Consider the following 23125-nt stretch of genomic DNA (forward strand, 5'->3'; position numbering starts at 1 on the left):
CGCATAAATTTCCTTGCGCTTTTACACCAGTCTTTACGGTAGCGCCTTTTCGCTTTATGTGCCGATTGAAAGCCTATACCCGCGCGCACGTGCACGCGCGCGAACAGTCGCACGCACATGCGCGCACACAAATTACAATGAAACAGCCCGATACAGTCAATACAATTATGGAAATGTCAGAAATTCATTAAAAATCATCCTGTCCCAGAGAAGTAATCTGTTGAAAGTTGGACCTCAACTACTCAGGATGATTTTTAATGAATTTTTGAAAATTGACATAATTCTATTGTATTGACTGTATTAGAGTGAATAAATGTTTCCATTAATTTCTGAGGAATTCTACAGTAAATCTGGATGAAACTTGGCACACAGGTACAGTAGGTGTCCCAGAGGAGGGATGTGTTGAAAGTTGGACCTCAACTACTCAGGATGACTTTTAATGAATTTTTGAAAATTGACATAATTATATTGTATTGGCTGACTGCATTGGATACAAGTACCCTTTAATTTCTGAGGAATTCTACAGTAAATCTGGATGAAACTTGGCACACAGGTACAGTAGGTGTCCCAGAGAAGTAATCTGTTGAAAGTTGGACATCAACTACTCAGGATGACTTTTAATGAATTTTTGAAATAAACATAATTGTAGTGTATTGACTGTATTGCACTGAATATGAGTTTACTGTGATTTCTGAGTAATATTACAGTAAATCTGGGTAAAACCTGGCCCAGAGGTAAAGTAGGTGTCCGAGAAGAGGATTGTGTTGAAAGCTTGCCCTCAACTTTTAAGAATGATTTTTAATGAATTTTTGAATATGCAACCAGACTGTCACGATGGCTGTATTGGGCTGTTCCATTGTAATTTGTGTGCGCGAGTCTAGGCTTTCAATCAGGATATAAAGCGAAAAGGCGCTACCGTAAAGACTGGTGTAAAAGCGCAAGGAAATTTATGCGGCGGATAGGAGGCGGCTGGCTTGACCGCGGCTCACAAATGACGGCTCACTTTACCGCGGTGGGAGGAACAGCAGAGCGAGAGGGTCAAACACGCACGCATAGACGCCAGCGTTAAAGCGTCGCCATCGTTTCTCGGACAGCCAGGGGGCCTTTCACAGGAGAAGCTCGAAACTTAAACCAGTAGCTGGTAATAGCATTGGCCAGACACGCGGCGCACTTACTTCAAAATGTAACAGTAACAGCTGAGATAAGTGAAGCAACGCTTGAGCTCAAGTGTGTGTTACAGAAGCAAAGACACCTGATTGTTCTCGTGGCACGAAATTGTCACAGATCGTGGATAATGCGCATTATCCACGATCTGTGGATCCGACATGATCTGTAACCATGGTTACTGTTGTTACAGCCTTAGATGCGAAGGGCTCGAGTTTAAGCTCGGGAAGAGAGCGGGATCACAGAGGGCTTCTAGCATCATCCCAAGCAAGAGCGATTGCAGCAGAAAGAGCATCCGGTGTAAAATCTGCACCAAATCAAGCATGCAGATCCATCCGCTGCGGCGTCCCTCGGGAAATAAAGCCACATGAAGCCGAAAGCTTCATTGTTAAAGAGCTGAGAACGAGCTTATTAAGTGTTTGACCACTGCCAAGTCCCCTCATGGCCTTACATGCAGCCCAGTTTTGTTTTTGTTATTAATCATTATGGATTTTATTGCCCGAACGAAACGACCGTTTACCTGCAGCTGGATGGAAAACCAAATCTGGCAACACCGCCGTCAGTAATCACAGGAATTCTGTTATTTTGGATGGGAGGCGAAACATCTTCGTCAACATAAAGAATCCCAGTCGCCTAATTTTCAACCATTACTCAAGACTAACATGGTCCGGAGAACCAATGCAATCATATTAAGACAAGATGCAAAGACATGATCCGGCACATCGGTTTTAAAACTGACGGGACTCACTGAGCTCAGTGAAATCTAAAAGTGCTCCACGGTTTACGTGGGCCGCGTTCCAGAGAGCAGGTTTAGTGAAAACTGGAGTGAAAACTCTGGATTTGATGTTTTAGAGACGGGATTCTTCTAAACATCGGGTCAGTTACCGGGGCAACAGACTCTCTATAAGTAAACTGCTCACTGACAGATTTCCTTTAAACAACTTTTAAGGTTTTCTCATTCGTGCAGTCAGTCTTAAAGCACCAAGGGGAACAGAAGCTGGTCCATACAAACAGTCCAATCCCATTTATATGTTAGCTTGTTGTTTATGATGGCTAACGTGGCTGCTTTCATAATAAATCTGTCATCAGTGTAACAGCAGAGTCAGCGACCACGGCATACCACGGATTTATTGCCGGCTCTGCTCTATAGGATACATCCTTCTAGCTCTGTGGGCAGTCAGGAATCTGTCAGGTTGTCCATGAGATGCCCTGCACTGATGCCTGACAGTGCGCACTACTGTAGTAATCACTTTCATTAGCTTTCACGTTGGAGATGACAGGAAGATTTCAGCATCTTCAGCGACTTTCAGGTTCTGAAAGCATTTTAAAATAAGTTTGAGAATCAGGACACATCCGGAGTATCTGGATGAATTCAATTGAATTGAATTCAATAGATGTCTACAGATAATTTATTTTCTACTGTAATTGTGCCAAACTCAGATATATTTTGGTTGGATTCAGTTTAAGTAAAGAATGACTGAGTGGACAATGCTGACTTTGTTTTTCATTTACTTTTATGCTAAATGCCGTAGCCCACAGTCAAACCCATTATTGGCTGATGAGCGCTGCACTGATCACGGCTTAGTTTCCTCACACTCAGAGTTGATTTGAAGCAACTCCGATCAGCTTGTTCTGGAGCCGAAAACTTAGAATTTGTTGAACCTGCTTTCTGGAACAGGACCGAGCTGATCAGCTGTACCTCTGCTTATGTTACTGTGATCTCCAGCCTGCAAACTTCAATCTGCTTTTAAACGTTTGGTTTTTATATCAGGTGGCAGGCTTGTTAAAGGAAGCTACCCCAGCCACAGTCACATTCACAAAAAATAAAACTTTGGTAATTAATGTAAAGAAAAGCAACGCATGTACATTTGCTGCAGTTAACAGGGCACGTTCACGCACTAATTAGAGGTCGGGGATAACCGAGGGTCCTAACTCTGAGCTCGTTAAAAATGTGGCACAAGTTCAACCATGAAAAACATTCCAAACATTATAAAACACATCGACAATCAGATGCTCCAACTAGTCTGACTAGTATAAACAACAATGTAAAAGGACTTAACAACTACAACAGAGTCATAATGCACATCAAATATTACAAAGGAACTTCACAGACTTAGAAATGTTTGAATCAAAATTTCCCTTTTTGTGTACAAGTACAAGATTTTGTGTAATAAATGCACTTTTCCTGCAAGTGCCTCCAGGGTTGTGATTGCACACTGATGTTATTACAACTAAAAAAATATTAAAAATTAAAAAATAAAACAAGGAGAGAGAGAGATGGTGTATAAAAAGAATCAACAAGCTGAAACCAGTTGATTTGTTCTGATATGCTGTGATATGCGTGTAGAGTCCTTCCTCAGGTTTGTGTTTGTTAGTCTTTTGATTGGCTTTGTCTTCTCCCTGTTGATCCTAGTGTAGGTGTGCAAACAGTCGTCGGTAGCCTATTTTATGCAGCGTCTTCTAAACAAATTCAGGAAATAAAAGAAGAATCTACAGAAAAGTAAACAACAGATATTTAAAAAAGTCCGTTTAAAAAACAGAAGAGGATAATCCCCGGGCAGTGCGGTCTTATCTCGCCGGTTATGTGCAGAAGGTTTCCCTTGATGTCTGTCCATCTGTCTGACTGTGTGGCTGTTTGTCTGGGTGGCATTAGCTCTCTCCTCACCTGCAGCGATATTATACTATACTTGTGCTTCAGCGGGTCTATCTCTGTGTGTGTTTCTACATTATAGGTGTGTGTGTGTTGTTTCCATACTTATAAAGACCAACTGTACTTACAAGGACGTAAAGATGAGGTAAGTTTCCCAGAGGTGAGGACAGTGACTGATGGTCCTCACTGCTTTAAAGGTTTCGAGACTGAAGGGTAGGCCTGCGCGTTAACACTACGAGGGAGGAGCTTTGAGGTCAGGCGTTAGCGAACGAGGTCTTTATAAGTACAGTGTCGTAAAGTGTGTGTTTGTGTGCGTGCGTGTGCCGATGTTGTGGACTCAGCTGAAGGCCTCATCGTCAGTATCTTCAATTAGCACCTTGGTGTCCTTCTTCGATCTGAAATAAAGACGATTAAAAAAAGAAAATCAGACGTTATCTGACAAAACCGAGACTTCATTTCACGTTGCGTTACTTATACATTACTAACTATTTAAAACAACTGCATGGACTGCTTTTTCATGCACTCAGTTCAGTATTGTCTTCACACAAGTCCAGACACTATGTGGGCAGCAGCACCGGGCCACCTGCAGGAGCCATGCAAACCATGCCATGAAGCTCCCGGTGCACAGTTACTGTGCTGATGTTAATGGAGGTTTGTGTAACACTGTGTAACACTTTGTGACTTTAATTCAGACAAAGGCATATACAGCATTTTACAAATTTATCAGACCACCTGTCATAAAAACAAGAAAACACATGTCACAGTAATATTTTTTAAATCATATTTTACTTCTCTGAGAAGTTGGAAATTAATCAAGAATGACACTCAGCCGCTAAAACTACTTTTGTGTTCAGGAATGAAAGTAAATCAGTGTCATTTTACATATTCATAAAAAAAGTTTTTTGTAAAACAGCAATAATTATATTTTAGCATTAAAATGTAAAATTTCTGCACATACGATTGGATTTTTGGTATCTCTTCATAGCTCAAACACCAGGATGTGGGAAAAGTTAAGTTCAGATCCTGGGTTTCCTTGATTGCTCAACATAAGGGACCTCAGCTGTACAGCCTCTAATGCAACATCTGGATACTTCCTCTACTGAAGGAACAACTGTTTTTTTCGATTTCAAATGGGTGTAGTATCTTTGAACACATTTAATTAATGAAAAAATGTTCAGTGTGACAGTTTTATAATCTCCAGGAGCAACGACGAGGAATGTGTAATCCTTCCATATCTGATGTTTAATAGAAGTATAACTTCTTTCATCTACAGTAATACCAGCTCTGCACTCGTCTTCAAAGTGAAATAAAAGTGCACGATGTCTGGCACACACGTGGTTTCTTACTGTGAGGTGGACAGCAGGGGGCGTCGGAGCGACAGGCTGTGGGACCTCTTCCAGGTCTTCTTGCCCGAGCGGTTCCGGACTCCGTCCTCCTGGTCCATCATCTGTTCCAGCAGCGTCTGGTCGTCAGCGTTGAGCGGCGCCACAGAGATATCCCGGACCGCACGAAACTCACCGCAGTTGTTCAGGTGCTCGTTCTCCAGACGGAAGAAGTTCCACACAAAGCGCCTGCAGTGAGGAAGGTGAGGAGGACGACACGAGTCACCGTGGGTGCTCTGCGAAGCTCGTCGTAAGGAACAAACTTTGTTCAGACCCACCTGAAGACCTCAAGAGGAGCCAGCATGGTGGCCAAGATGTCGCCCACAGAGTTGATCTTGGTCGTTGTGATCAGAGAAATCTGGATCGTCCAAGCAAAACGCAGGATCACATCTTCCACAATAGCACAGTAGTAGTAGGCCTGGACACAGAGCAGACGGGGTTAGTGTCTGTTTGGGTGGGACGGGCACGGGGATTAAACCAGACGCTACCTTATGTGGATAAACGATTTCTTCCCTGAGGAAGATGTTTTCGCCAGCTCCACGATCAAACAGACCCCAGTCCATACGCAGATCCCAGATCAGTGTGTACAGGGAGCTGATGATTGAAGACACAATCAGAAGGTAGAAGAAGGTGTTGGCGTCTGCGTGACTTTGCTCTGAAAGAAAACACACGAACACAACTTGTGTCAGAGGCTTGCATTCAAGAACTCCTCTGGTTTTAGCTGCAGTAAAGAGAAATGCAACAGCATCAGCACACTCAGAGCAGGGTCGCAACTTTTCTATTATCACTTTTACCACTAGAGGGAGCCCTCCTGCCACGAGTAGACCAGCATTGATTGATTGAACAGATACCCTTAGAGAGCTATAACACTTCAGTGTTCACTTTTCATTATGCCTGCACTAAAATCTACACACTTGCAGCCCACAGCATAAAAACAGAGTGTGAAAAGGTGTTAAGGCTCGGTAAAGTAACCAGACTGTTTTTCATTGTCTTTAATCGGAACAGTTTCATATGCAAATAATCAGCGCCAGTTAGAGCGCCACCTAGTGGGAACAGGAAAGATCAAGTTTTGTCCTCTTCACAGGTTCATTACATGCACCCCAAAGGTCGTCTGCATTAACTTCAGGCCCTGGTGATGCCTTACTGTGAAAATTGTGAGTTTTTATTTAAGACCACGCCCTGTTGGCATGGTGATTCACCATTAACGGGTAAGCTGCAGATGAGGAGCTGGGAAAGCTTCAAAAGTCACGCCTCGAACGCGATGAAGGCTGTCATGTTTCATTGGTTTTTTCCCTGGGTGTGGGAAAATGGCTCTATAGCGCCACCTGTTTAAATAGTGGTTTTAGGGACTCCTGAAAATGTACATAGCATGTCTGTTTGCACTTTTTATGGGTCATTTGTGTCAGAGGTCAAGGGGAGCCGTGACACTGTCATGAAAACTTTAAATGTACTTATGTGGTACATGTAGTTTCGACTTTCGCTGCCATGAGGCCAGGTCTCTATTGGAAATGAAATGTTTAATCTCAATGAGATTTTTTACCTGGATAAATAAAGGACCAACATTTGCCTAGGTTCCTGCAGAGACGGGCACCTACTGGTCAGAGACAGACCCACAGAGGTCTTTGGGCTGTGCCTGAGAGAACTCATGCAGACACATGGCACTTTTAACCTTCACACACTCACACTCGGATGGATACAGCAAAGAGCACTTATGGGATGCAGCATCCTACCCAAGGATACTTCCCCATGTAGGTTGGAGGGTTGAACCAGTGACTTTTTACTAAAGGAAGCCGAGACCTTCTTGCTGTAAGGTGATAATGCTAAATAAAACAGGACCTGATGTTATGACAGTAGATTTTATTTCTCTAAAAAACAAAAGTAAGTCCTAAACCCCCCTCCCCTCCTCACTCTGCCTTCTGAGACATGAATGAAGGATTAATCGTGATAATTATTATTAGTTCAAGTGCTCTCAGCTGTGGGCTGTACAACAATCTGCAGTTAGTTTACAGCTGATTGATATACTGCGTAATGTCACAGTGTTTTTATAGCTGTGCTCAGCAGCGCCCGCGTGTCTCTGTGGGAGCCGTGCGGATGTGATTTCCTTGTTCCTCAGTGGGCGCCGATGTATAAATCAGCACCCGATGGCCTTTCACATCGACTCGCACAGACGGCAGCCACCAGGCAGAGATCGGGCTCGCTCTCATTTGTCATAGTCACTGTTCTACGTGCCTCCAGCCTACGAGACGCCAGGGATCAGAGCCGGGACAACAGAGAATTACTGCTGTTCTGTTAGCCGCTGCCTCCATTGTGCTGTTTGCTGCATCAGCTGAGCGACGGGATGGAACCGGTCCCTACGGCCACACCGAGGTCTCCCAGCTGTAGATTAGACTTAGTCCCAGACAACAGACTCTTTTCACTGGAGAATATCCACCGATGTGATTTCCTTTAGCTTTAACGTACTGAGGTATTTAATCCTCCACTCGCTGATGCTGTCTTTCCACAAGGATGGGTCACTGTTGGGCCATTAGGAGGTCAACCATGGTGGGATGGGCATTGATTGAACTGGTCAGGATGGGCTAACGGTGCTTACTGGCTCCTGTCACACACACTCAACCTCTATTTTCTTTTCAAACACACACACTGTTGTTGTCTTGGCCAGTCGTGCTGATAAAGACAGAGCACATCTTTTGCAACAGGTCAACAGGACTTGAAAACAACAAGAATGGCTGCTGTTGAATTATTTTTCAGCTTTTCCTTTTCACTGAATCCAGCACTCATCCTCACAGCGCGGTTTGTTCTTCATTCTCTTACTTTAGTTCATTTTCACTTTGTGTCCCATGTTTTTGGCTTAGTTAGCAGTTACAAACACAGACACGTATGAGGGAATTTTTGATGCAGGCCAAGAATTCCACACCGAGCGAACTGTGAGGGCGTGAAACATGAAGGTAGGCAGAAGGTTAACGTGGAAGTAGACAGCTCCCCCCACACTTCCACGGCGCTGTCACAAAGGCCAGATGACCTTAGATATTGAAACACCATCCAATTCTTCATCTTTCAGTTATTCCCTTTTGGAGCTTCCCACCCCGTCCGTTGCGAGGATGCACACCAACCCTCCTCTTTTCCTCCTGCCTGATGCATCCAGAATCATATTTCTCTGTCGTGTCCTCGCCTCCCTCTGGTGTCCTTACTTTCGTGCTACTTGCTGTTCTTCCAACACCCAGAGCAACGTCTGGTGTCTGACAGTCCACAGCATCATAATTATACAGGTCATACATTTATTTCATAATAAAGGTGAAAGCAAATAACTTTGCAAACAGCGTATCATCAGCGTTTAAATGGTTGGATATTGTTCCACCTGAAACACTTGACTACATTAGCTGGTTATCACCTTACATGTGTTTTCAGTGGGGCTGATTTCCCCTTTGGTTTTACTATTAAGAGCCACTGTCATTTATTGCAGCCCTCACTTGTCCAGCATCACCAGGAAGAAGCTTAAAAAGACGAATAGAAACCCAAAAGTACTGGTGCAAAGAGATAACATGATATTTAAAATTAGAGAAAAGTCCAACAATTCAGATATTTTTTTTCTTTAATACCTCATTAATGATCTGATTTATCTTGTGCCCTGCTGGAGAGACTTGCAGCCTCACTTTATGAATAAACCATGTAAATGTCATTCGATCAGCTACAACAGCACAATGCAAAGGGTTAATGCATAAGTACAAACAGCCTAATACTTCTGTAGTATTATAGTATTACATGATAACAAATACAGCCCCAGCGTCAGTTTTAGGTGCTTTTAGTTTGAATATTTTATAGACATTTTCTGATAATGCCTTTGTGTTCAAAGCAGGGTTTAAACGCTATTTTTACCCTGTTGTCTCAGTGCTTTCAGATAAATCAAGGATCTGAGTGTTTATTCAGCTCAGACTTCTTCCAACCTAATATGATACCTACAGCTTTATTTGAATTATTTTACCTGTTAGCTCCATCTCAACATGTGCACTTTATCAGATTTCCACCTTGTATCTGAATCGAGATGTGCTTCACTGATAATAACAAGAGTCTGCTTTTGGGGTTTGCAGGGGTGAATCAGAGTTCAAACAGATGGCGAGAGAGACTCAAAGCAGAGCTTTTATCTGTTTTCAGTAAACGTGAGTACGTGTTTGACTAGAGCTGTGTCGGTGTGTGTGCTGTGATTCCTGTCCTGATAATGAACGAGGGGTCAGTGCATGAAATTAAGTTGTAAAAGCTGTCAGTTCAGCCTCATCTCTATTCCAGCAGAGTCCAGCAGGCATGCGTTCAGCCCGGGGCTGGTAATTACACTCCTCTCCTCTCCTCCATTACTTCCGGTTTGATATCTTTTAAATATTAGTATCTCCTCCCTTTCATGTCCTCACTTGCCCCTGCTGCACCCTTGCTTTCTCTCCAACCTCTTCGCGTTAAATTTCCCATTTTACTTTCCTCTCAGCGGCTATCGCTTCTAAATTTAGGGATTCTTCTCTACAGCCATCTCAGTCCGTTTCCACCCGTCACCACCACAGTTAACCTCACACAGACCAGCAGGAGTCGTGTTCCTCAAGGTTATTTTAGATGTTTTACAGGATTTGGTGTTACAGATGGAGGGATCTCTTTAAAACCATGCCTGCAGTGACTCTACACTGCACTTTGGGGTTTACCTTTAACATCACATTTTCCCGTCTCCCTGCTAGCACAAGGCTGCGTTTCTCTTTCTGCCCGTCAAACATCGTTTTCTTCTGCCTTTGCCTTCCCTCTGGATAGATCCCAAGAATTTAAATTAGCATTAGGCCTGCAGCTCCTCTGCATCTCAAACAGTGATAAGTCTCAGGCTGCTGTACATAAAGCAGATTCCGTATTGATCCCGAGAAAAGCAGCTGCTTTACTGTCAGGCCTCAGTGCAGCTACACAGTTTGGGAACTCTGCCCACACCAGGAAATCCTCCAGCATCTCTCAGGTTACAGGCCTCAGAGCCTCTGCTGAGATTACAGTTTCATGACAATGTCCAATCAGCTGCTCGCAGCAGTGAGCTGAGCGTTTCCTCTGAGGGGAGAAATCTGCTCAGTTTTGCTGAATCACATTAAAAAATATGATTCAACACACACAGATTACTTAATTTCCACTTTGGCCCATACAGACCACAGAGGAGACTGTGCCTCTTAATTTTACAGATTTTGATCAGCAAATGGAAGCACGAGCCAATGGACACCACTCAGTCCTCTATGGAGAATCCTGTGATTTATTTCCTTCCTTTTGCTTCCCGGAGGTCTGTGTGGGCAGTTCCAGGAATCGGCGAGGTGATGTGGCAGCGAGGTCACAATGGAAGCGTTAGTGATGAAGGTGACACATCCACTCGCAGGCGCTGGGACCTTTGCCAGATCCCGACTGACACTCCAGACAGCTTTTACAGCCGGACCGAGCGGTGTGAACATGATACCAACCTGCTGTCTTTGCTGTCAGGTCTGCTGGGCGATGCAGGCAGACTTGGCACCGTCCTGTCCGCAGTAAGGCTCCAGCGAATATCAGCGCTAAAGGCTCCTTCGTACATCGACTCTGTATTTTTAGTGTGTCTGAGGCTCTTATTGCTTCTTTACCAGATTTGGATTCAGGTTATTCTGATATTGGCAGCCGCATTCAGCCATCAAAGCCTATTTATGTAGGAAATACTCAAACGATCTCCTCAACAGGCAGTTTCCTCAACCATTTATTCAACGTCCGTGTCTGTGTCTGTGGAGCCGTCTTCCCACCCTCCTCCTTCACTTAACCAGCGATCAGCCTTGGCCTCCATTATCATGCTGGATGAAAGACAGCTTCATACAGAATAACACATGAAGGGAGGCCATTAGTCTAAGGGTACACAGGCTTCAGACCAGAGGAGGAAGGAGGATATGGTTTAATGGACGCCTTTCCTACTGAGATGGAAGAAAAAAAAGAAAAAGAGGTCTGTCTCTCCTTCTGGTTCCTCCAGTATCACTGACGGTCAGCTTGGGAAGCAAATGCACTGATTTAAATTTAAATCGAAGAGAAAAAAGCCAAACCGAGAAATAGCATTTAATGATTTAAAAGGTTGCAGATGAAGTTTCCTTGCTGGCATTTTGCTGGAAAATAAATATATCGGCGAGCAAAATGCCAGCAAGGGTTTAAATAGAAAAGCAGCTTTGAAAGGAGACGTGTGAACAAATATCTGCGATGCAGACGGGAAATGCAAAGCTGCGTGCTAAAGAGATGCTTTTACTGCCCGAGCGTCTCTGAACATGAATTCCTTTGTGATTTGGCTTCTGAATCAGAATAATTTTAATCATTTCAGGGTAATTACGAAGCTGTTACGGAGAGAGTGACTCGACTATTAATGCTCTCTTTTTACATCGAACCTGCTCGTAATTTCAAATCTCTGCCTTTTCTTTTTAAATCCTCAACTTTCACCGATCTGCTGCCTCTCCTCTGTCTGACCTCCTGAACCGAGAGCAGAGCCTTGCTTACATACAGCTGTGTTTGACAGACCTCTCCCATTCTCTTTATAAAGCTCCAGGCATGGAAACCAAGGCCAGCTTCTAGCATTTGCGCTCAAGGTCACCTCAGCTCTTTGAGTACACACAGCTCCACACAAAAGGCATTTTAGCCTTTTGTGTGGAGCTGACATGTTCCTGTAATACACGAAACACACGGAAACTGTCGACTCTTCAGCTCGAGACTGACCGTGCCTGCGTTGGGTTCCTCTGTGATTCGAAGCACTGCAAATGACATAAGCTGTTATATAACGTCTGCCCAGCTGATACCTCAGCGTACACGTGCTTATCAGTCCCGTCTCCTACCTTCGTGTGTGGCGTAGAGGGCGGCAAAGGTGACAACAAAGAAGGTGGTAGAATATTTCCCAGCGTTCACCAGGTGCGGGAAGGCCCTCTTTGTGTCACGGTAACGCCTCAAGCACTGGATGAAACGCAGCCAAGCAGGCAGACACTGGATGATGGCACGGAGACCGTAGGAGTAGCTGTGGCACATGAAGTCTCGGGAACCTACAACAATATAAAACAGAGCACTGTTCACTCCAGTGTGTGTGTGATCAGGGAAAAATGCACTCGTCCTCACAGCGCGGTTTGAATTATGTTAAAATGCTCTTCATAGACTACAGCTCTGCATTTAACACCATAATTCCCTCCACACTCACCACCAAGCTGGAGCATCTGGGACTCAGCTCATCTATGTGTCTGTGGATCTCAAACTTCCTAACTGGCAGACCACAGGCAGTAAGGATGGGCGGACATGTCTCAGCCTCCACCACTCTCAGCACTGGAGCCCCCCAGGGGTGTGTTCTGAGCCCCCTGCTGTACTCTTTGTACACATATGACTGTGTGGCCACTACCAGCTCCACCACCATCATCAAGTTTGCTGACGACACCGTCGTGGTGGGCCTGATCTCTGATAACAACAAGACGGCCTACCTGAAGGAGATTAGGAATCTGGAGAACTGGTGCCAGAGGAACAACCTCCTTCTAAACGTCAGTAAGACAAAGGAGCTGATAGTGGACTTCAGCACTAAGCAGGAGAGGAACTACCAGACCCCCGTCATCAACGAGTGCCCAGTGGAGAGAGTGGACAGCTTCAAATACCTCGGAGTTCACATCACGCAGGACCTGTCATGGTCCTGTCACATCAACACCGTGGTGAAAAAGGCCCGTCAGCGTCTCTACCACCTCAGACGCTTGAGAGACTTCCAACTGCCCTCCAAGGTGCTCAGGAACTTTTACTCGTGCACCATAGAGAGCATCCTGGCGGGAAACATCTTAACCTGGTTCGGGAACAGCACCATGCAGGACAGACGAGCTCTACAGAGGGTTGTGCGGTCAGCTGAGCGCACCATCCGCTCCGAGCTCCCTGACCTGCACTCAATCTACAGCAGGCGGTGCTGGACCAAGGCCAGGAAGATGGTGAAGGACCTCAGCCATCCCAACAACAGACTGTTCTCTCTGTTGAGGTCAGGAAAGCGATTCCGCTCCCTGAAGACCAACACAGAGAGACTGAGGAGGAGCTTCTTCCCGCAGGCGATACGGTCTCTCAATCACACCACCACACAGTACTGACCCACACATATGGTTCTTACACACACACTGGACTTTCTGGACATTGTTTTCACTTCATTACTTAAATCACGCTGCTGTTATTGTGTATATATTTATTTATATTTCTTCATACATTCTTATATAGTTCTATATTGTGTATTTTGTTGTACAGTTATTTTATTTTCAACTTTAATTTATATATTTTATCTTATTCTTTCCCAGTTAAATTTACCCTTCATTCTAATTTGTGTTGTACAGTTATTTCATTTTTAACCTTAATTTATATTTTATTCCTTCCTAGTTAAAATTACCCTTTTTAATTTTTCATATTTATTTCCTATCTTATTCATAGCCTTTTCCTTTTTTGTTCTCTTTAGGTCACGAGCAGTCGTCCAAGCATTTCACTACATATCGTACTGTGTATGACTGTGTACGTGACAAATAAAATTTGAATTTGAATTTTGAATTTGAATTTGTTTTTATGTTTCTACTGTGCATGCTTTTCCAGTAAACAAAAGCAGAGCATAACGCCTCACCTCCAAAGTCGGGTAACAGGCCCTTGCTGTTGCTCCACTGCAGCTCGAAGATGTAGAAGCAGAAGAGATACTCCAGGTCCATGAGAGTAAACACCAGAGAGTTGAGCTGATCAGCCAGCCAGAAGTCTGCAAACTCCACCCGGTGAAACGGCGCGGTGAAAACACGAAACTGAAGAATGAAAAGACGGATGGTGAAAACAGAAAATGTGCAACAAAAACCTGAAAAATGCTTCTTGCGTTTCAGAAAACGCCCCAGCTGACCTCCCTGCAACAAACCTTACCTGGGACGTCATGCTGCAATTACCCCGAGTCTGCGGTTCATCACTGAGACTGAATTAGCCAACAAATTATTTGCATGCAAATCCTGCAGTACTTTACGAGGGAAGTGCAAAGCCGAGGGAGACACCTAACGCAGTGGGATAAAGCCTCCGGTCTACCTTATCAGCACGCCACAGGACGCTCTAATGAGTCATGCTTTTGTGCCTGTGCACATGAATTTGTGTATTTGCGTGCCACTAATTATTAGTGAACACAAAGACATGAAAGGAGCTGGCTGTGCTCTGCAGCCTGCTTCTACGGGCGTGTTATTTGGGATATGACTTTGGCAGGGGTTCAGTTATTGACCACGCTTTGTAAAATGATACAACCCTGCTCGACTTTTTCCATTTAACCCCCCCCCGCGGCTACATCTGACATTCAGGAGCGAATGCACACACCCTCCCAAACCCCACATACTCTTTATTCCCTACAAATGTCACACAGTATTGATATCTTTTGTTTTTGCACATATTAGCTGATTTCTTTTAACCCGTCAGTCAAAGTCAGTATCGATCGAGTGGCCATCTCACTCATATCCACTCCGTGTGTTGTTGTCTAAAGGCTAAGCCTGCTGCACTCATGGTAACGTCTTCATTTCTTGAGCAAACACTTGTAATTCAGCTGCTAGCTCTGTAATTTGTCCTGTAATGAAATCTTATACTGTTTGTCATCAGAGGCAACACGCACACCTGACATGGATACATGTGATCTCATTACTAGTAAGAAAACACACTGTTTACTCCAATGAAACAATAATCCAACACTTCATATCTACTCTAATTCTATGCTGCCATCATGAGTGTGCAGGACCAATCAAGAGTGAGACTGACTGTGAAGCCCAATCAGAGGAGGAGGGCTGAGGACTGCGGGGAGCTGCGAAAGAAGGGACACGAATACGAGCAGGGGGTCTTCTGCTGATGCTGGGGGACAGGTGGGGAGAAGGAGGGGGGATGAGGGGCTGAAGGAGAAGTGGAAGAAGAGGAGGAGGGAAAGGAGGAGCTCGGGGCATCAACATACTGATAGATCTATGCCTGTAATGATTGCACAGTCACAGCCTCCACCTCCCCAGAGACAAGCTGCATTCTATTATCCCTCACCCCCTGCCCTCTTTGTCACCACACACACACACACACACACACACACACACACACACACACACACACACACACACACACACCCTCTCTCCTGAAGGCCCCTATCACAGCTTAGACAAAGGACAGAGTAACACGGGGGGGCTTTGTAAACATGAGGTTTGAGATGGATATCTGAATTGTGTGAGATAGAGACGCATGCACACATGTGCGCAGACACATTTAAATCGCAGGTTAATAAAATAGAAAATGCTAGAACAGCAGACACAGCTCAGAAATTAATTTCTAATCGGTTTTCCTTTGTTTTTATTTTAAATCTTTGTTGCGTTAGGATAATAATGCCAAAATAACACAGGAACAAAATTAATTACACCTCGTGCTTGCTAGTGTATGTTCTCTACATGTTCTCACTGGTGTTTATTGAAAGTATAGAATATTTTTTCTCTTCAGGACTTAAAACGTCTGCGTAATAAACCTTCTGTTTGCCACGGTTGTGTCTTTCTCTCCGACACTGCAAAGTGACAGCGTTCATTCCTCAGCACACACACAGAGCAGGGATCTTACACCATCTCATCGTGTCTGCACTGGGTTCATGTTGATAAAGCAGTCCGTATCAGCTGCTGTGTCACAGCTGTAAACATCTGTTACTGGACTTGCAGGAACCCTGACTGTTGGGATCATGCATCCACTTTGAATTACAGACTTTTCAGCAAAATACCCAGTGACTCAAGACACAACTCCCTTTAGCAAGTAAGGTAGGTGGTATCTTACTATAATACACCAAATCTCTGTCTGCCTGTGCATTTGTTTCTTTGTCTGCAAACTCCTCCTACGCAGTCAGGAGTGAAGCAACCAAACACTGCTCAGAAAAATTGGAAAAATATGTGGCAATGTGTTAGGAATGAAAGGAAGCCACATTATTTGATGGAAAAGAAAATCTACTGTGGGCTGAATTCAAGACAACCCAAAAATCTAAGTGAAAACTGACGAGGCAGGTTTGCCGAGTTTGGTCAGATTTCAGCCCCCGTGTACTTTTATGCATGTCTGACAATGTCAGGACATGATGGTGACCTGATCACTGAGATCCTGGGCAGTTTGAGCTGGGAGCATTGGATGGATGGAAACACAATGTCCCTGAGGTGATCTATTGGATTTAAGTCGAGAGAGCGTGGGGCCAGTCAATGGCATCAGTTCCTTCGTTCTCCAGGAGCTGCCTGGATGTTGTGCCCCAGGAGGAACCCAGGAGCCACTGCACCAGCGCAGGGTCTGACGATGGGTCCAAGGATTTCATCCCGATACCTAACAGCAGTCCATGTGCCTAATGCTGGCAGCAGTGACATTCACCCCAGCTAAAGGCAAACTTACAGCAAAGCAGGAAAAACTGTCTGAGGTGCCCACCTGTACGATCGTTCCTGTGCAGGGGGCTGTCTCATTGGTGCCCCTCTTATTAACAACCTCTGCTACTTAAGTGGCTAGATCAATGCCCACAGGTTTAATTGACTTGATGCTAAACTCTGATTTTTACTTTAGCTTTTTTTGAGCTGTATATAGTGATGTCATCACAGACCCTGGCAACCACTTAGCAACCGGGAGCTGTTTTTTGCCTTTCTAAACCTACAACACCTTATGAAAGCAGTCTATCACTTTAGTTTCCTGACAATAGCATCTCATTTATTTCCACAAAATTTGGATTGTACCTGCCCACAAACCACCTAGAAACGGGCTAAAATGACCCTTTCAGGCACGTCATCTCTCACCTCTATTTTGTTTACTTTTCTCATTGTGATTAAGCACATCAGTGTGCAATACTCTAGCATGGGCGTGGACTATTTACTATACATTAAAGGAGCATTTCCAGTAAACGAGTTAACCGACCAGCAATTTGAGGAGCCAGAAACGTGATTTGTAGTAGCAGGTCTTGAAGGGGTTGATGAGGAAGAGCACCATGAAGCCATAAAGGATGAGAGGGTTGGCCTGCATGGGGATGTAAGTGTACTGCGAGTAGAGACAGGAGAGGATGCTGAGACACCACAACACGCCCAGGAAACCAGCAATCTGCAGCACAGGAAGGAAAAAATGGCATTAAAAGAAAGCTCCTTTGACACATGATCACCATTAACCCAAAAATCAGAATAACGAGTGAAAAGAGGTTCTGCTTTCAGTTCTGGGTTACCAACAAAACCCCGTGGACATCTAAAGGTAGTGCTTCTACGGAATCAAATCTTATTTTACATGATAATCTGTTCCTTGAATCATAATTACCCGGCTAAACAACCATGTTTACTCAGGCTAAACACTTTATGAATCCATGATTGCCACTCAGAGATTTGAGCAATTTTCCAGGATCTTCTATAAGACGAGACGTCTTTTTTCTCACCTCAAACAGGTGTTGGTGCGAGAGGTTGTTTCGTGGATTGATCTCAAAGATGAGGACGTGGTTGACTCCAGCCTGTCTCCATCCATAGGTGTTGATGCCCAACAGGAAGAGGAACTGGATCAACAGGAAACCGCCCCGATAGATCCGCACCATAGGCCAGACGTTCTCAGAGCGGAAGAACACGGCACCTAAACAAACCGCAGCATGTTTACTGCTTTATGAAGATGAACTATGACGCCGGTGAAAACAGTAACTTAGACTTACCAGTGATAACGAAGCAGATGGCAAGAATGATGAAGAAGCCACAGTAGAGACCCACGCGAAAGGTCGTCCAGGCCAAAGCAGGCTGAACCAGGCAGACAGGAATAAACCGGATTAACGTGACGACTCACACGAACACGTCCAAAGACGCTTTAGACAAAACGTCATGCAGCAATGAGTCACAGACTCTAAACCAATTTCATTCCTTTTACCTGCTCGTAAGCATAAATATATTTATCACACACACAGGAGACATGGAGAGCTCACATGTTACACACTTTAAGCCAGACATGACAGTAATTAATGCAGGAGCAAAAGATGCATTGGAGAGCCTTGTTTTTCTCCTGAATGATATCCCGTCTGTTCAACAGAGTCGAGGCACTTATAAAATCAATACTGAAGGCTCCGATGGTTTCCTTTGTCTTTCTCTCAATCTTTCTCACCCCGCTGGCTTTATTTCTCTTTCTTTTAAAAACTGGAATGTTTTGCTTTTAATTGTATTTTTTTATAGTTAGATAAATGCAAAAATATTGCATGCTGGGATATTCTTCAGCAAGCATTTCAACATTTGTTCTTCAAGAGGTGACATCTGCAACAGTACAATTACAGAACAGGGGAGGTATGAGAAGCACATTCACTAGCAACTTTTGACTTAAGTAATGAAGCTTCTATCCAAGTTCAATAAAGATGATCTTTAATCACTGATTGACCTGCTTACCTTGAAATTCAGGCTGTTAGTCTATTCTTCACATCCACAAACTCAACACTGACATTATTACTCTGGTTTGATTATTTTCTTGCCCCATCTTCAGTCTCGGTTCTGTAAATATCAATGATCTTCTGCCACTTGGACTCTCGTTCGTGCTACCCTCTTCCACCTGTCCTAACCTCCAACTTCACCTTCAGCATCTACACTCTGGGGATCCTGTTCTAATCACTATTGTTGCTGGGACTCTGCTATGATGGTTCATTGGAGTCTAATTGCCAAAGAGCTCAGAAAATCAAATCCCTTAAGTCAATAAATAATGTTCAGTTTTTCTAAATGATCTCTCTTTATTGAACTGCCTTAATTATTTAAGACTAGACTGGAAACATTCCTCAGAGATCCTGGTCTATATTGACAGTTGATGCATATTTGCCGTCTATATCCAGCTCTATCACATTCCAAAGGTGCTCTGATGGACTGAGATCCAGTGACTGTGGAGGCCATGAAGATGAGGACACTGCAGTCATAAAGGGATGGACATGGCCAGCAAGAATACTCAGGTAGGCTGGAGCTACCATGATGGCCACTTGGTGCTAAAGAAGATAGTATCCCCCACACTATTACACCACCAGCACCAGCCTGAACTGTGGATGCAAGCATGGCTCCATCCTTTCACGTCTGCTTGCATCCTGTCCAGCAGTGCCAGTCTTGTCTGGTTGTGGTGAGCCTGTGTGAACTGTAACCTTACGCGGTAGCCATCTGCTTCGAGGTTTGGCATGTGTGCTCAGAGATGCTCTTCTGCACAACTTGGTTGTGTTATTGTTGCCTTCAGCCTGTCAGCTCAAAGCAGTCTGGCTATTCTCCTCCGATTTCTAACATCAACAAGGCATTTTAGCCCAGATATTATCTGCAGTATATCAGATCATTCTCTGTAAACTCTACACGTGGCTGTGCAGGAAAATCCCAGCAGATCAGCAATTTTGGAAATACTCAGCCGAGCCTGTCTGGTACAAACAACTACGCCATGTTCAGAGTGACTTCATTCACCTTTGTTCCTCTATTCACCTGTTCATATAGCTGATTATGTATGAACAGGTGTGTTTCCAGTGTAATCAGCTGTGATTCTGACCTGAGCTGCCCCCAGAGGAGGAACTCTCAGCCTCTTCATGGCCCTTTGACGATCGCCTCCCTCCAGCTCTGTGGTCACCAGGGTCTGGATACAAAAACAACCATTCGTTTCAGACATGTTCGTTTTTTCTACACACGTCTGACATGTAGTAAAGTCCACGTGTGGCAGGCAGGCACCTCCGTCTCAGTAATGAGCTGTGTGATCTTCTTGCAGGTGTAGAAAGGTGCCACCTCCACATGAGCCACACGCCAGTCTGCCCCGCGGGAAGTATCCAGGATCTTGTCATGTTTCTTCAGGATCTTACGGAAACCAGTGAAGTTCAGGTTCTGTGGGAGACAAGAAGAAACCAGCAGCTACAGACCACACCAGACTGGAAAGAGACTGGAAAGGATATGTAGTCTGATCAAACGACTGCAGGTGACATAAAGTGATCTGAGTGTGTAGATGCACTAAAAACCTGGTAGTTCTGAAGCAGGATGAGGCTGAGGTAGAACTCGCTGAAGGCTAGCTTCAGGTCTTTGATGTTGTGGTGTTTGCAGCGCTCCTCCTGCGACAGGTGGAACCTGGTCTTGCGTTTCCGCAGACCGGGCGAAGCATTGCTCTCTCGCTGAGCGTCCAGTGAAGACTGCAGCTCGTTCTGCAGCGTCGCAAATCGTCTCTGGGCCTCGGCAAGCTTCTCTGCAGAAGGACAATGAAAGGATGTCACATACATCTTACATACTGTGCTGTGGACACACACACACGTTTACACACGTTTACACTTGCACAGCACAACTTCCAGTTTTATCTACTGTTAAGCGTGTTGATTGTTATTATAGCCACTGTGTATTTGCACATATTATAATGAATATTATACATTTTAGAGGATGTGTAGAGTAATACAAAAACTAGAAAGCGAAAATTTCTGAAGAAATTTTAAGTGTGCCTATGCCGCCGCTAATCAGTATAGTTTGCCATTCAAACGGCTACAGAGAGCAAAACTCACCGGAGCAGCCATTCTCCACCATGAACTATGGTAAAACCAAACACCGCTCGCGCCTCACAGATGACAGCTTACAGTTTTGTGTAAAGATGAGGTGACTTCGTACAGCCCCAATTTGTAGACGCTGTGCGCAGAGGTTCATAAGCAGACCCGACAATGTTTGCATGAACACACTTTGAAGCATTACGTTATGGACCACTTTTCACACATAGTTGCTGTACCCACACAGCCGGCTGTAGCTTTTCATCTCATAGCCCGACACATACACAAAAAAAACAAAAACAAAAGCAGAGAGAGCACAGACTTTACACCTGAGAGGCGTGATTGCAGATGCCGCTGAGGTGGGTCCACCTCCCCTGCAGCGGCACTGCAGACCACGCCCTGCCACACACATCAAACACGTAAAATAAATATTTATGCACTTTTCATTCACTTTTTGTTTTTTGTTATTTTTACACAGTGTTCTGAATGATTAACAATGGTCTACAGCCAATCTTGTGTATTATTATACAAACTTTGGTTGTAAGATTCAGATAACTATTTAATAAAAGCTAAATATTTTATATGAGAGTAAGAAAGAAAAGTATATCTTTGTCTCATACTCTCATCAGACAATACATGAACCTCTCAATAAACAAAATATTTGCTCGGCTTAAATGACAAACCGCTATTTTACACAGTGGAACACTTATTTTTAAACAAAACCAATGCAGTTCGCCACTGACAGTGCTTACCTTTGCACATCACAGTAAACACTGAACCAAGATGGCGCCCACGCGAACGAGAAATCTGAACTACGGTGTCCTGCAGAGGACAAATGGTCAAAATTGCTAAAATTTACAACATATATGCAGCTCAACAGCGACACCTTGTGACTTATTCCAGTCACTACCTTACATATACATAACGTCTTACCTGACATTCAGTTCACCGGACACTCATACTGAATCACCAGCCCATATAAATGAAAAATAAGTCCAGCAGCCAACCAAGAGTCATCACGAAAGACTAGGGGTGACACGAGAGCGTGAGCGGGCCTGGGTGTCAGCCAGCCCAGCCTGGGTGTCAGCCAGCCCAGCCTGGGTGTCAGCCAGCCCAGCCTGGGTGTCAGCCAGCCCGACCTGGGTGGCAGCCAAGCCGCGCTAGCCAGCTAGCCGCCATGCGGCGGTGAAACGAGAGCGTGAGCCGGCCTGGGTATCAGTCAGCCCGGCCTAGGTGTCAGCCAAGCCGCCCTAGCCAGCTAGCTGCCATGCGGCGCTAGCAGTAACATCGTGAGAGATATGGGACTTCTTGATAAAATATGGGACTTCTTGATAAAACGAGCAGATATTTGAAGTTTACACCCCTACATTCTCGCCTGAAAATAGGGGAGGCTGTCATAAAGTTCAAAATCAGTAACTTAGCGCGCACAGCTGTATAGAAACTCTGTCGTGCTAGCTAGCACACAGTACAGTTATTGTAACTGTCAGCACAACGAAAATAAACTACACCTAAACTCGGGTTATATCTGACCCAAATAGAGTGCAGTTAATAACGTCTTACCTGAAATTCAGTTCACCAGCCGCCTGCTTCTCCTGCATTGGGTTTCCCTTATCCACGATTGAGCTCCGCGTTAGCCACCACCGGTCCATCGGTGTTTCTTTCCCCGCATACGAGGGGAAGAGACATATACCGGTGGCTAACGCGGAGCTAGCTAGCCACCGGTATATGAACAACTCAGTTATTTTTTCCACATCGACCAGCATCATCGGCCCATATAAACGAAAAATAAGTCCAGCTAAGACAAAGACTGTTTGCGGAGCGATCGGGGGTGAAAGGAGTTAGAGACGCCTCACTGAAAGCCAAGCCTGGATGCTTTTGAGCGAAGCGGCGCTAGCTAGCCGAGCTAGCTAGCCGGCTAGCCGGCCGGCCAAACTAGCTAGCCGGCTAGCAGCAACATCGTGAGAAATCTGTTGCTAATATGGGATGTTTTGACAAAACGAGCAGATATTTGACGTTTACACACCTACATTCTCACCTGAAAACCGGTCGATCGGCGGCCGCCTCACATGTTTCTTTCCCCACATATGAGGGGAAAGAGACACATACCGGTGGCTAGCTAGCTCCGCGTTAGCCACCACCAAACAACTCAGTTAGTTTTTCCTCATCGACCAGCATCATCGGCCCATATAAACGAAAAATAAGTCCAGTGTGAAACAGTCGCTTGGCGAGCGATCGGGTGGTTTAGCGAGTGTCAGCCTCTTAAGTTTAAGACAAGCCCGGCTGCTTTTTAAGCGACGCGGCGCTAGCTACCCAGCTAGCGTCAGTACACAGGAACTACTTCCGGTAGTTATACAAAATAAAAGCGTCCACAGGGACACAGCGGCCGCCTCGCATTACTCCCGACATACCACTAGAGTGAGCCAGCACACCACAAATGAAGTTTTCTTGTTCTCCATTCATTTCAATGGGAAA

At 44.8% G+C, this 23125-nt stretch overlaps 1 protein-coding gene across 1 annotated transcript in view; it reads right to left on the minus strand.

Moving 5' to 3' along the window:
* Positions 1–894: 894 nt before the first annotated feature.
* The window catches only part of xpr1a (xenotropic and polytropic retrovirus receptor 1a), a 75343-nt gene continuing 53112 nt past the window's right edge, over positions 895–23125 (minus strand). The window contains exons 4-15 of the mRNA XM_026160222.1: positions 20147–20367; positions 19866–20015; positions 19690–19773; positions 17858–17939; positions 17594–17781; positions 17092–17271; positions 13808–13976; positions 12027–12227; positions 5685–5851; positions 5475–5614; positions 5161–5385; positions 895–4209 (exon numbers count right to left, since the gene is read on the minus strand). Coding sequence (XP_026016007.1) covers positions 4152–4209; positions 5161–5385; positions 5475–5614; positions 5685–5851; positions 12027–12227; positions 13808–13976; positions 17092–17271; positions 17594–17781; positions 17858–17939; positions 19690–19773; positions 19866–20015; positions 20147–20367 — 1865 coding nt within the window. The 3' untranslated portion in view covers positions 895–4151. The remainder of the gene's footprint in view (positions 4210–5160; positions 5386–5474; positions 5615–5684; positions 5852–12026; positions 12228–13807; positions 13977–17091; positions 17272–17593; positions 17782–17857; positions 17940–19689; positions 19774–19865; positions 20016–20146; positions 20368–23125) is intronic.

This window comes from Astatotilapia calliptera, chromosome 23 (assembly GCF_900246225.1).
Source record: "Astatotilapia calliptera chromosome 23, fAstCal1.2, whole genome shotgun sequence".
Classification (NCBI taxonomy): Eukaryota; Metazoa; Chordata; class Actinopteri; order Cichliformes; family Cichlidae; genus Astatotilapia; species Astatotilapia calliptera.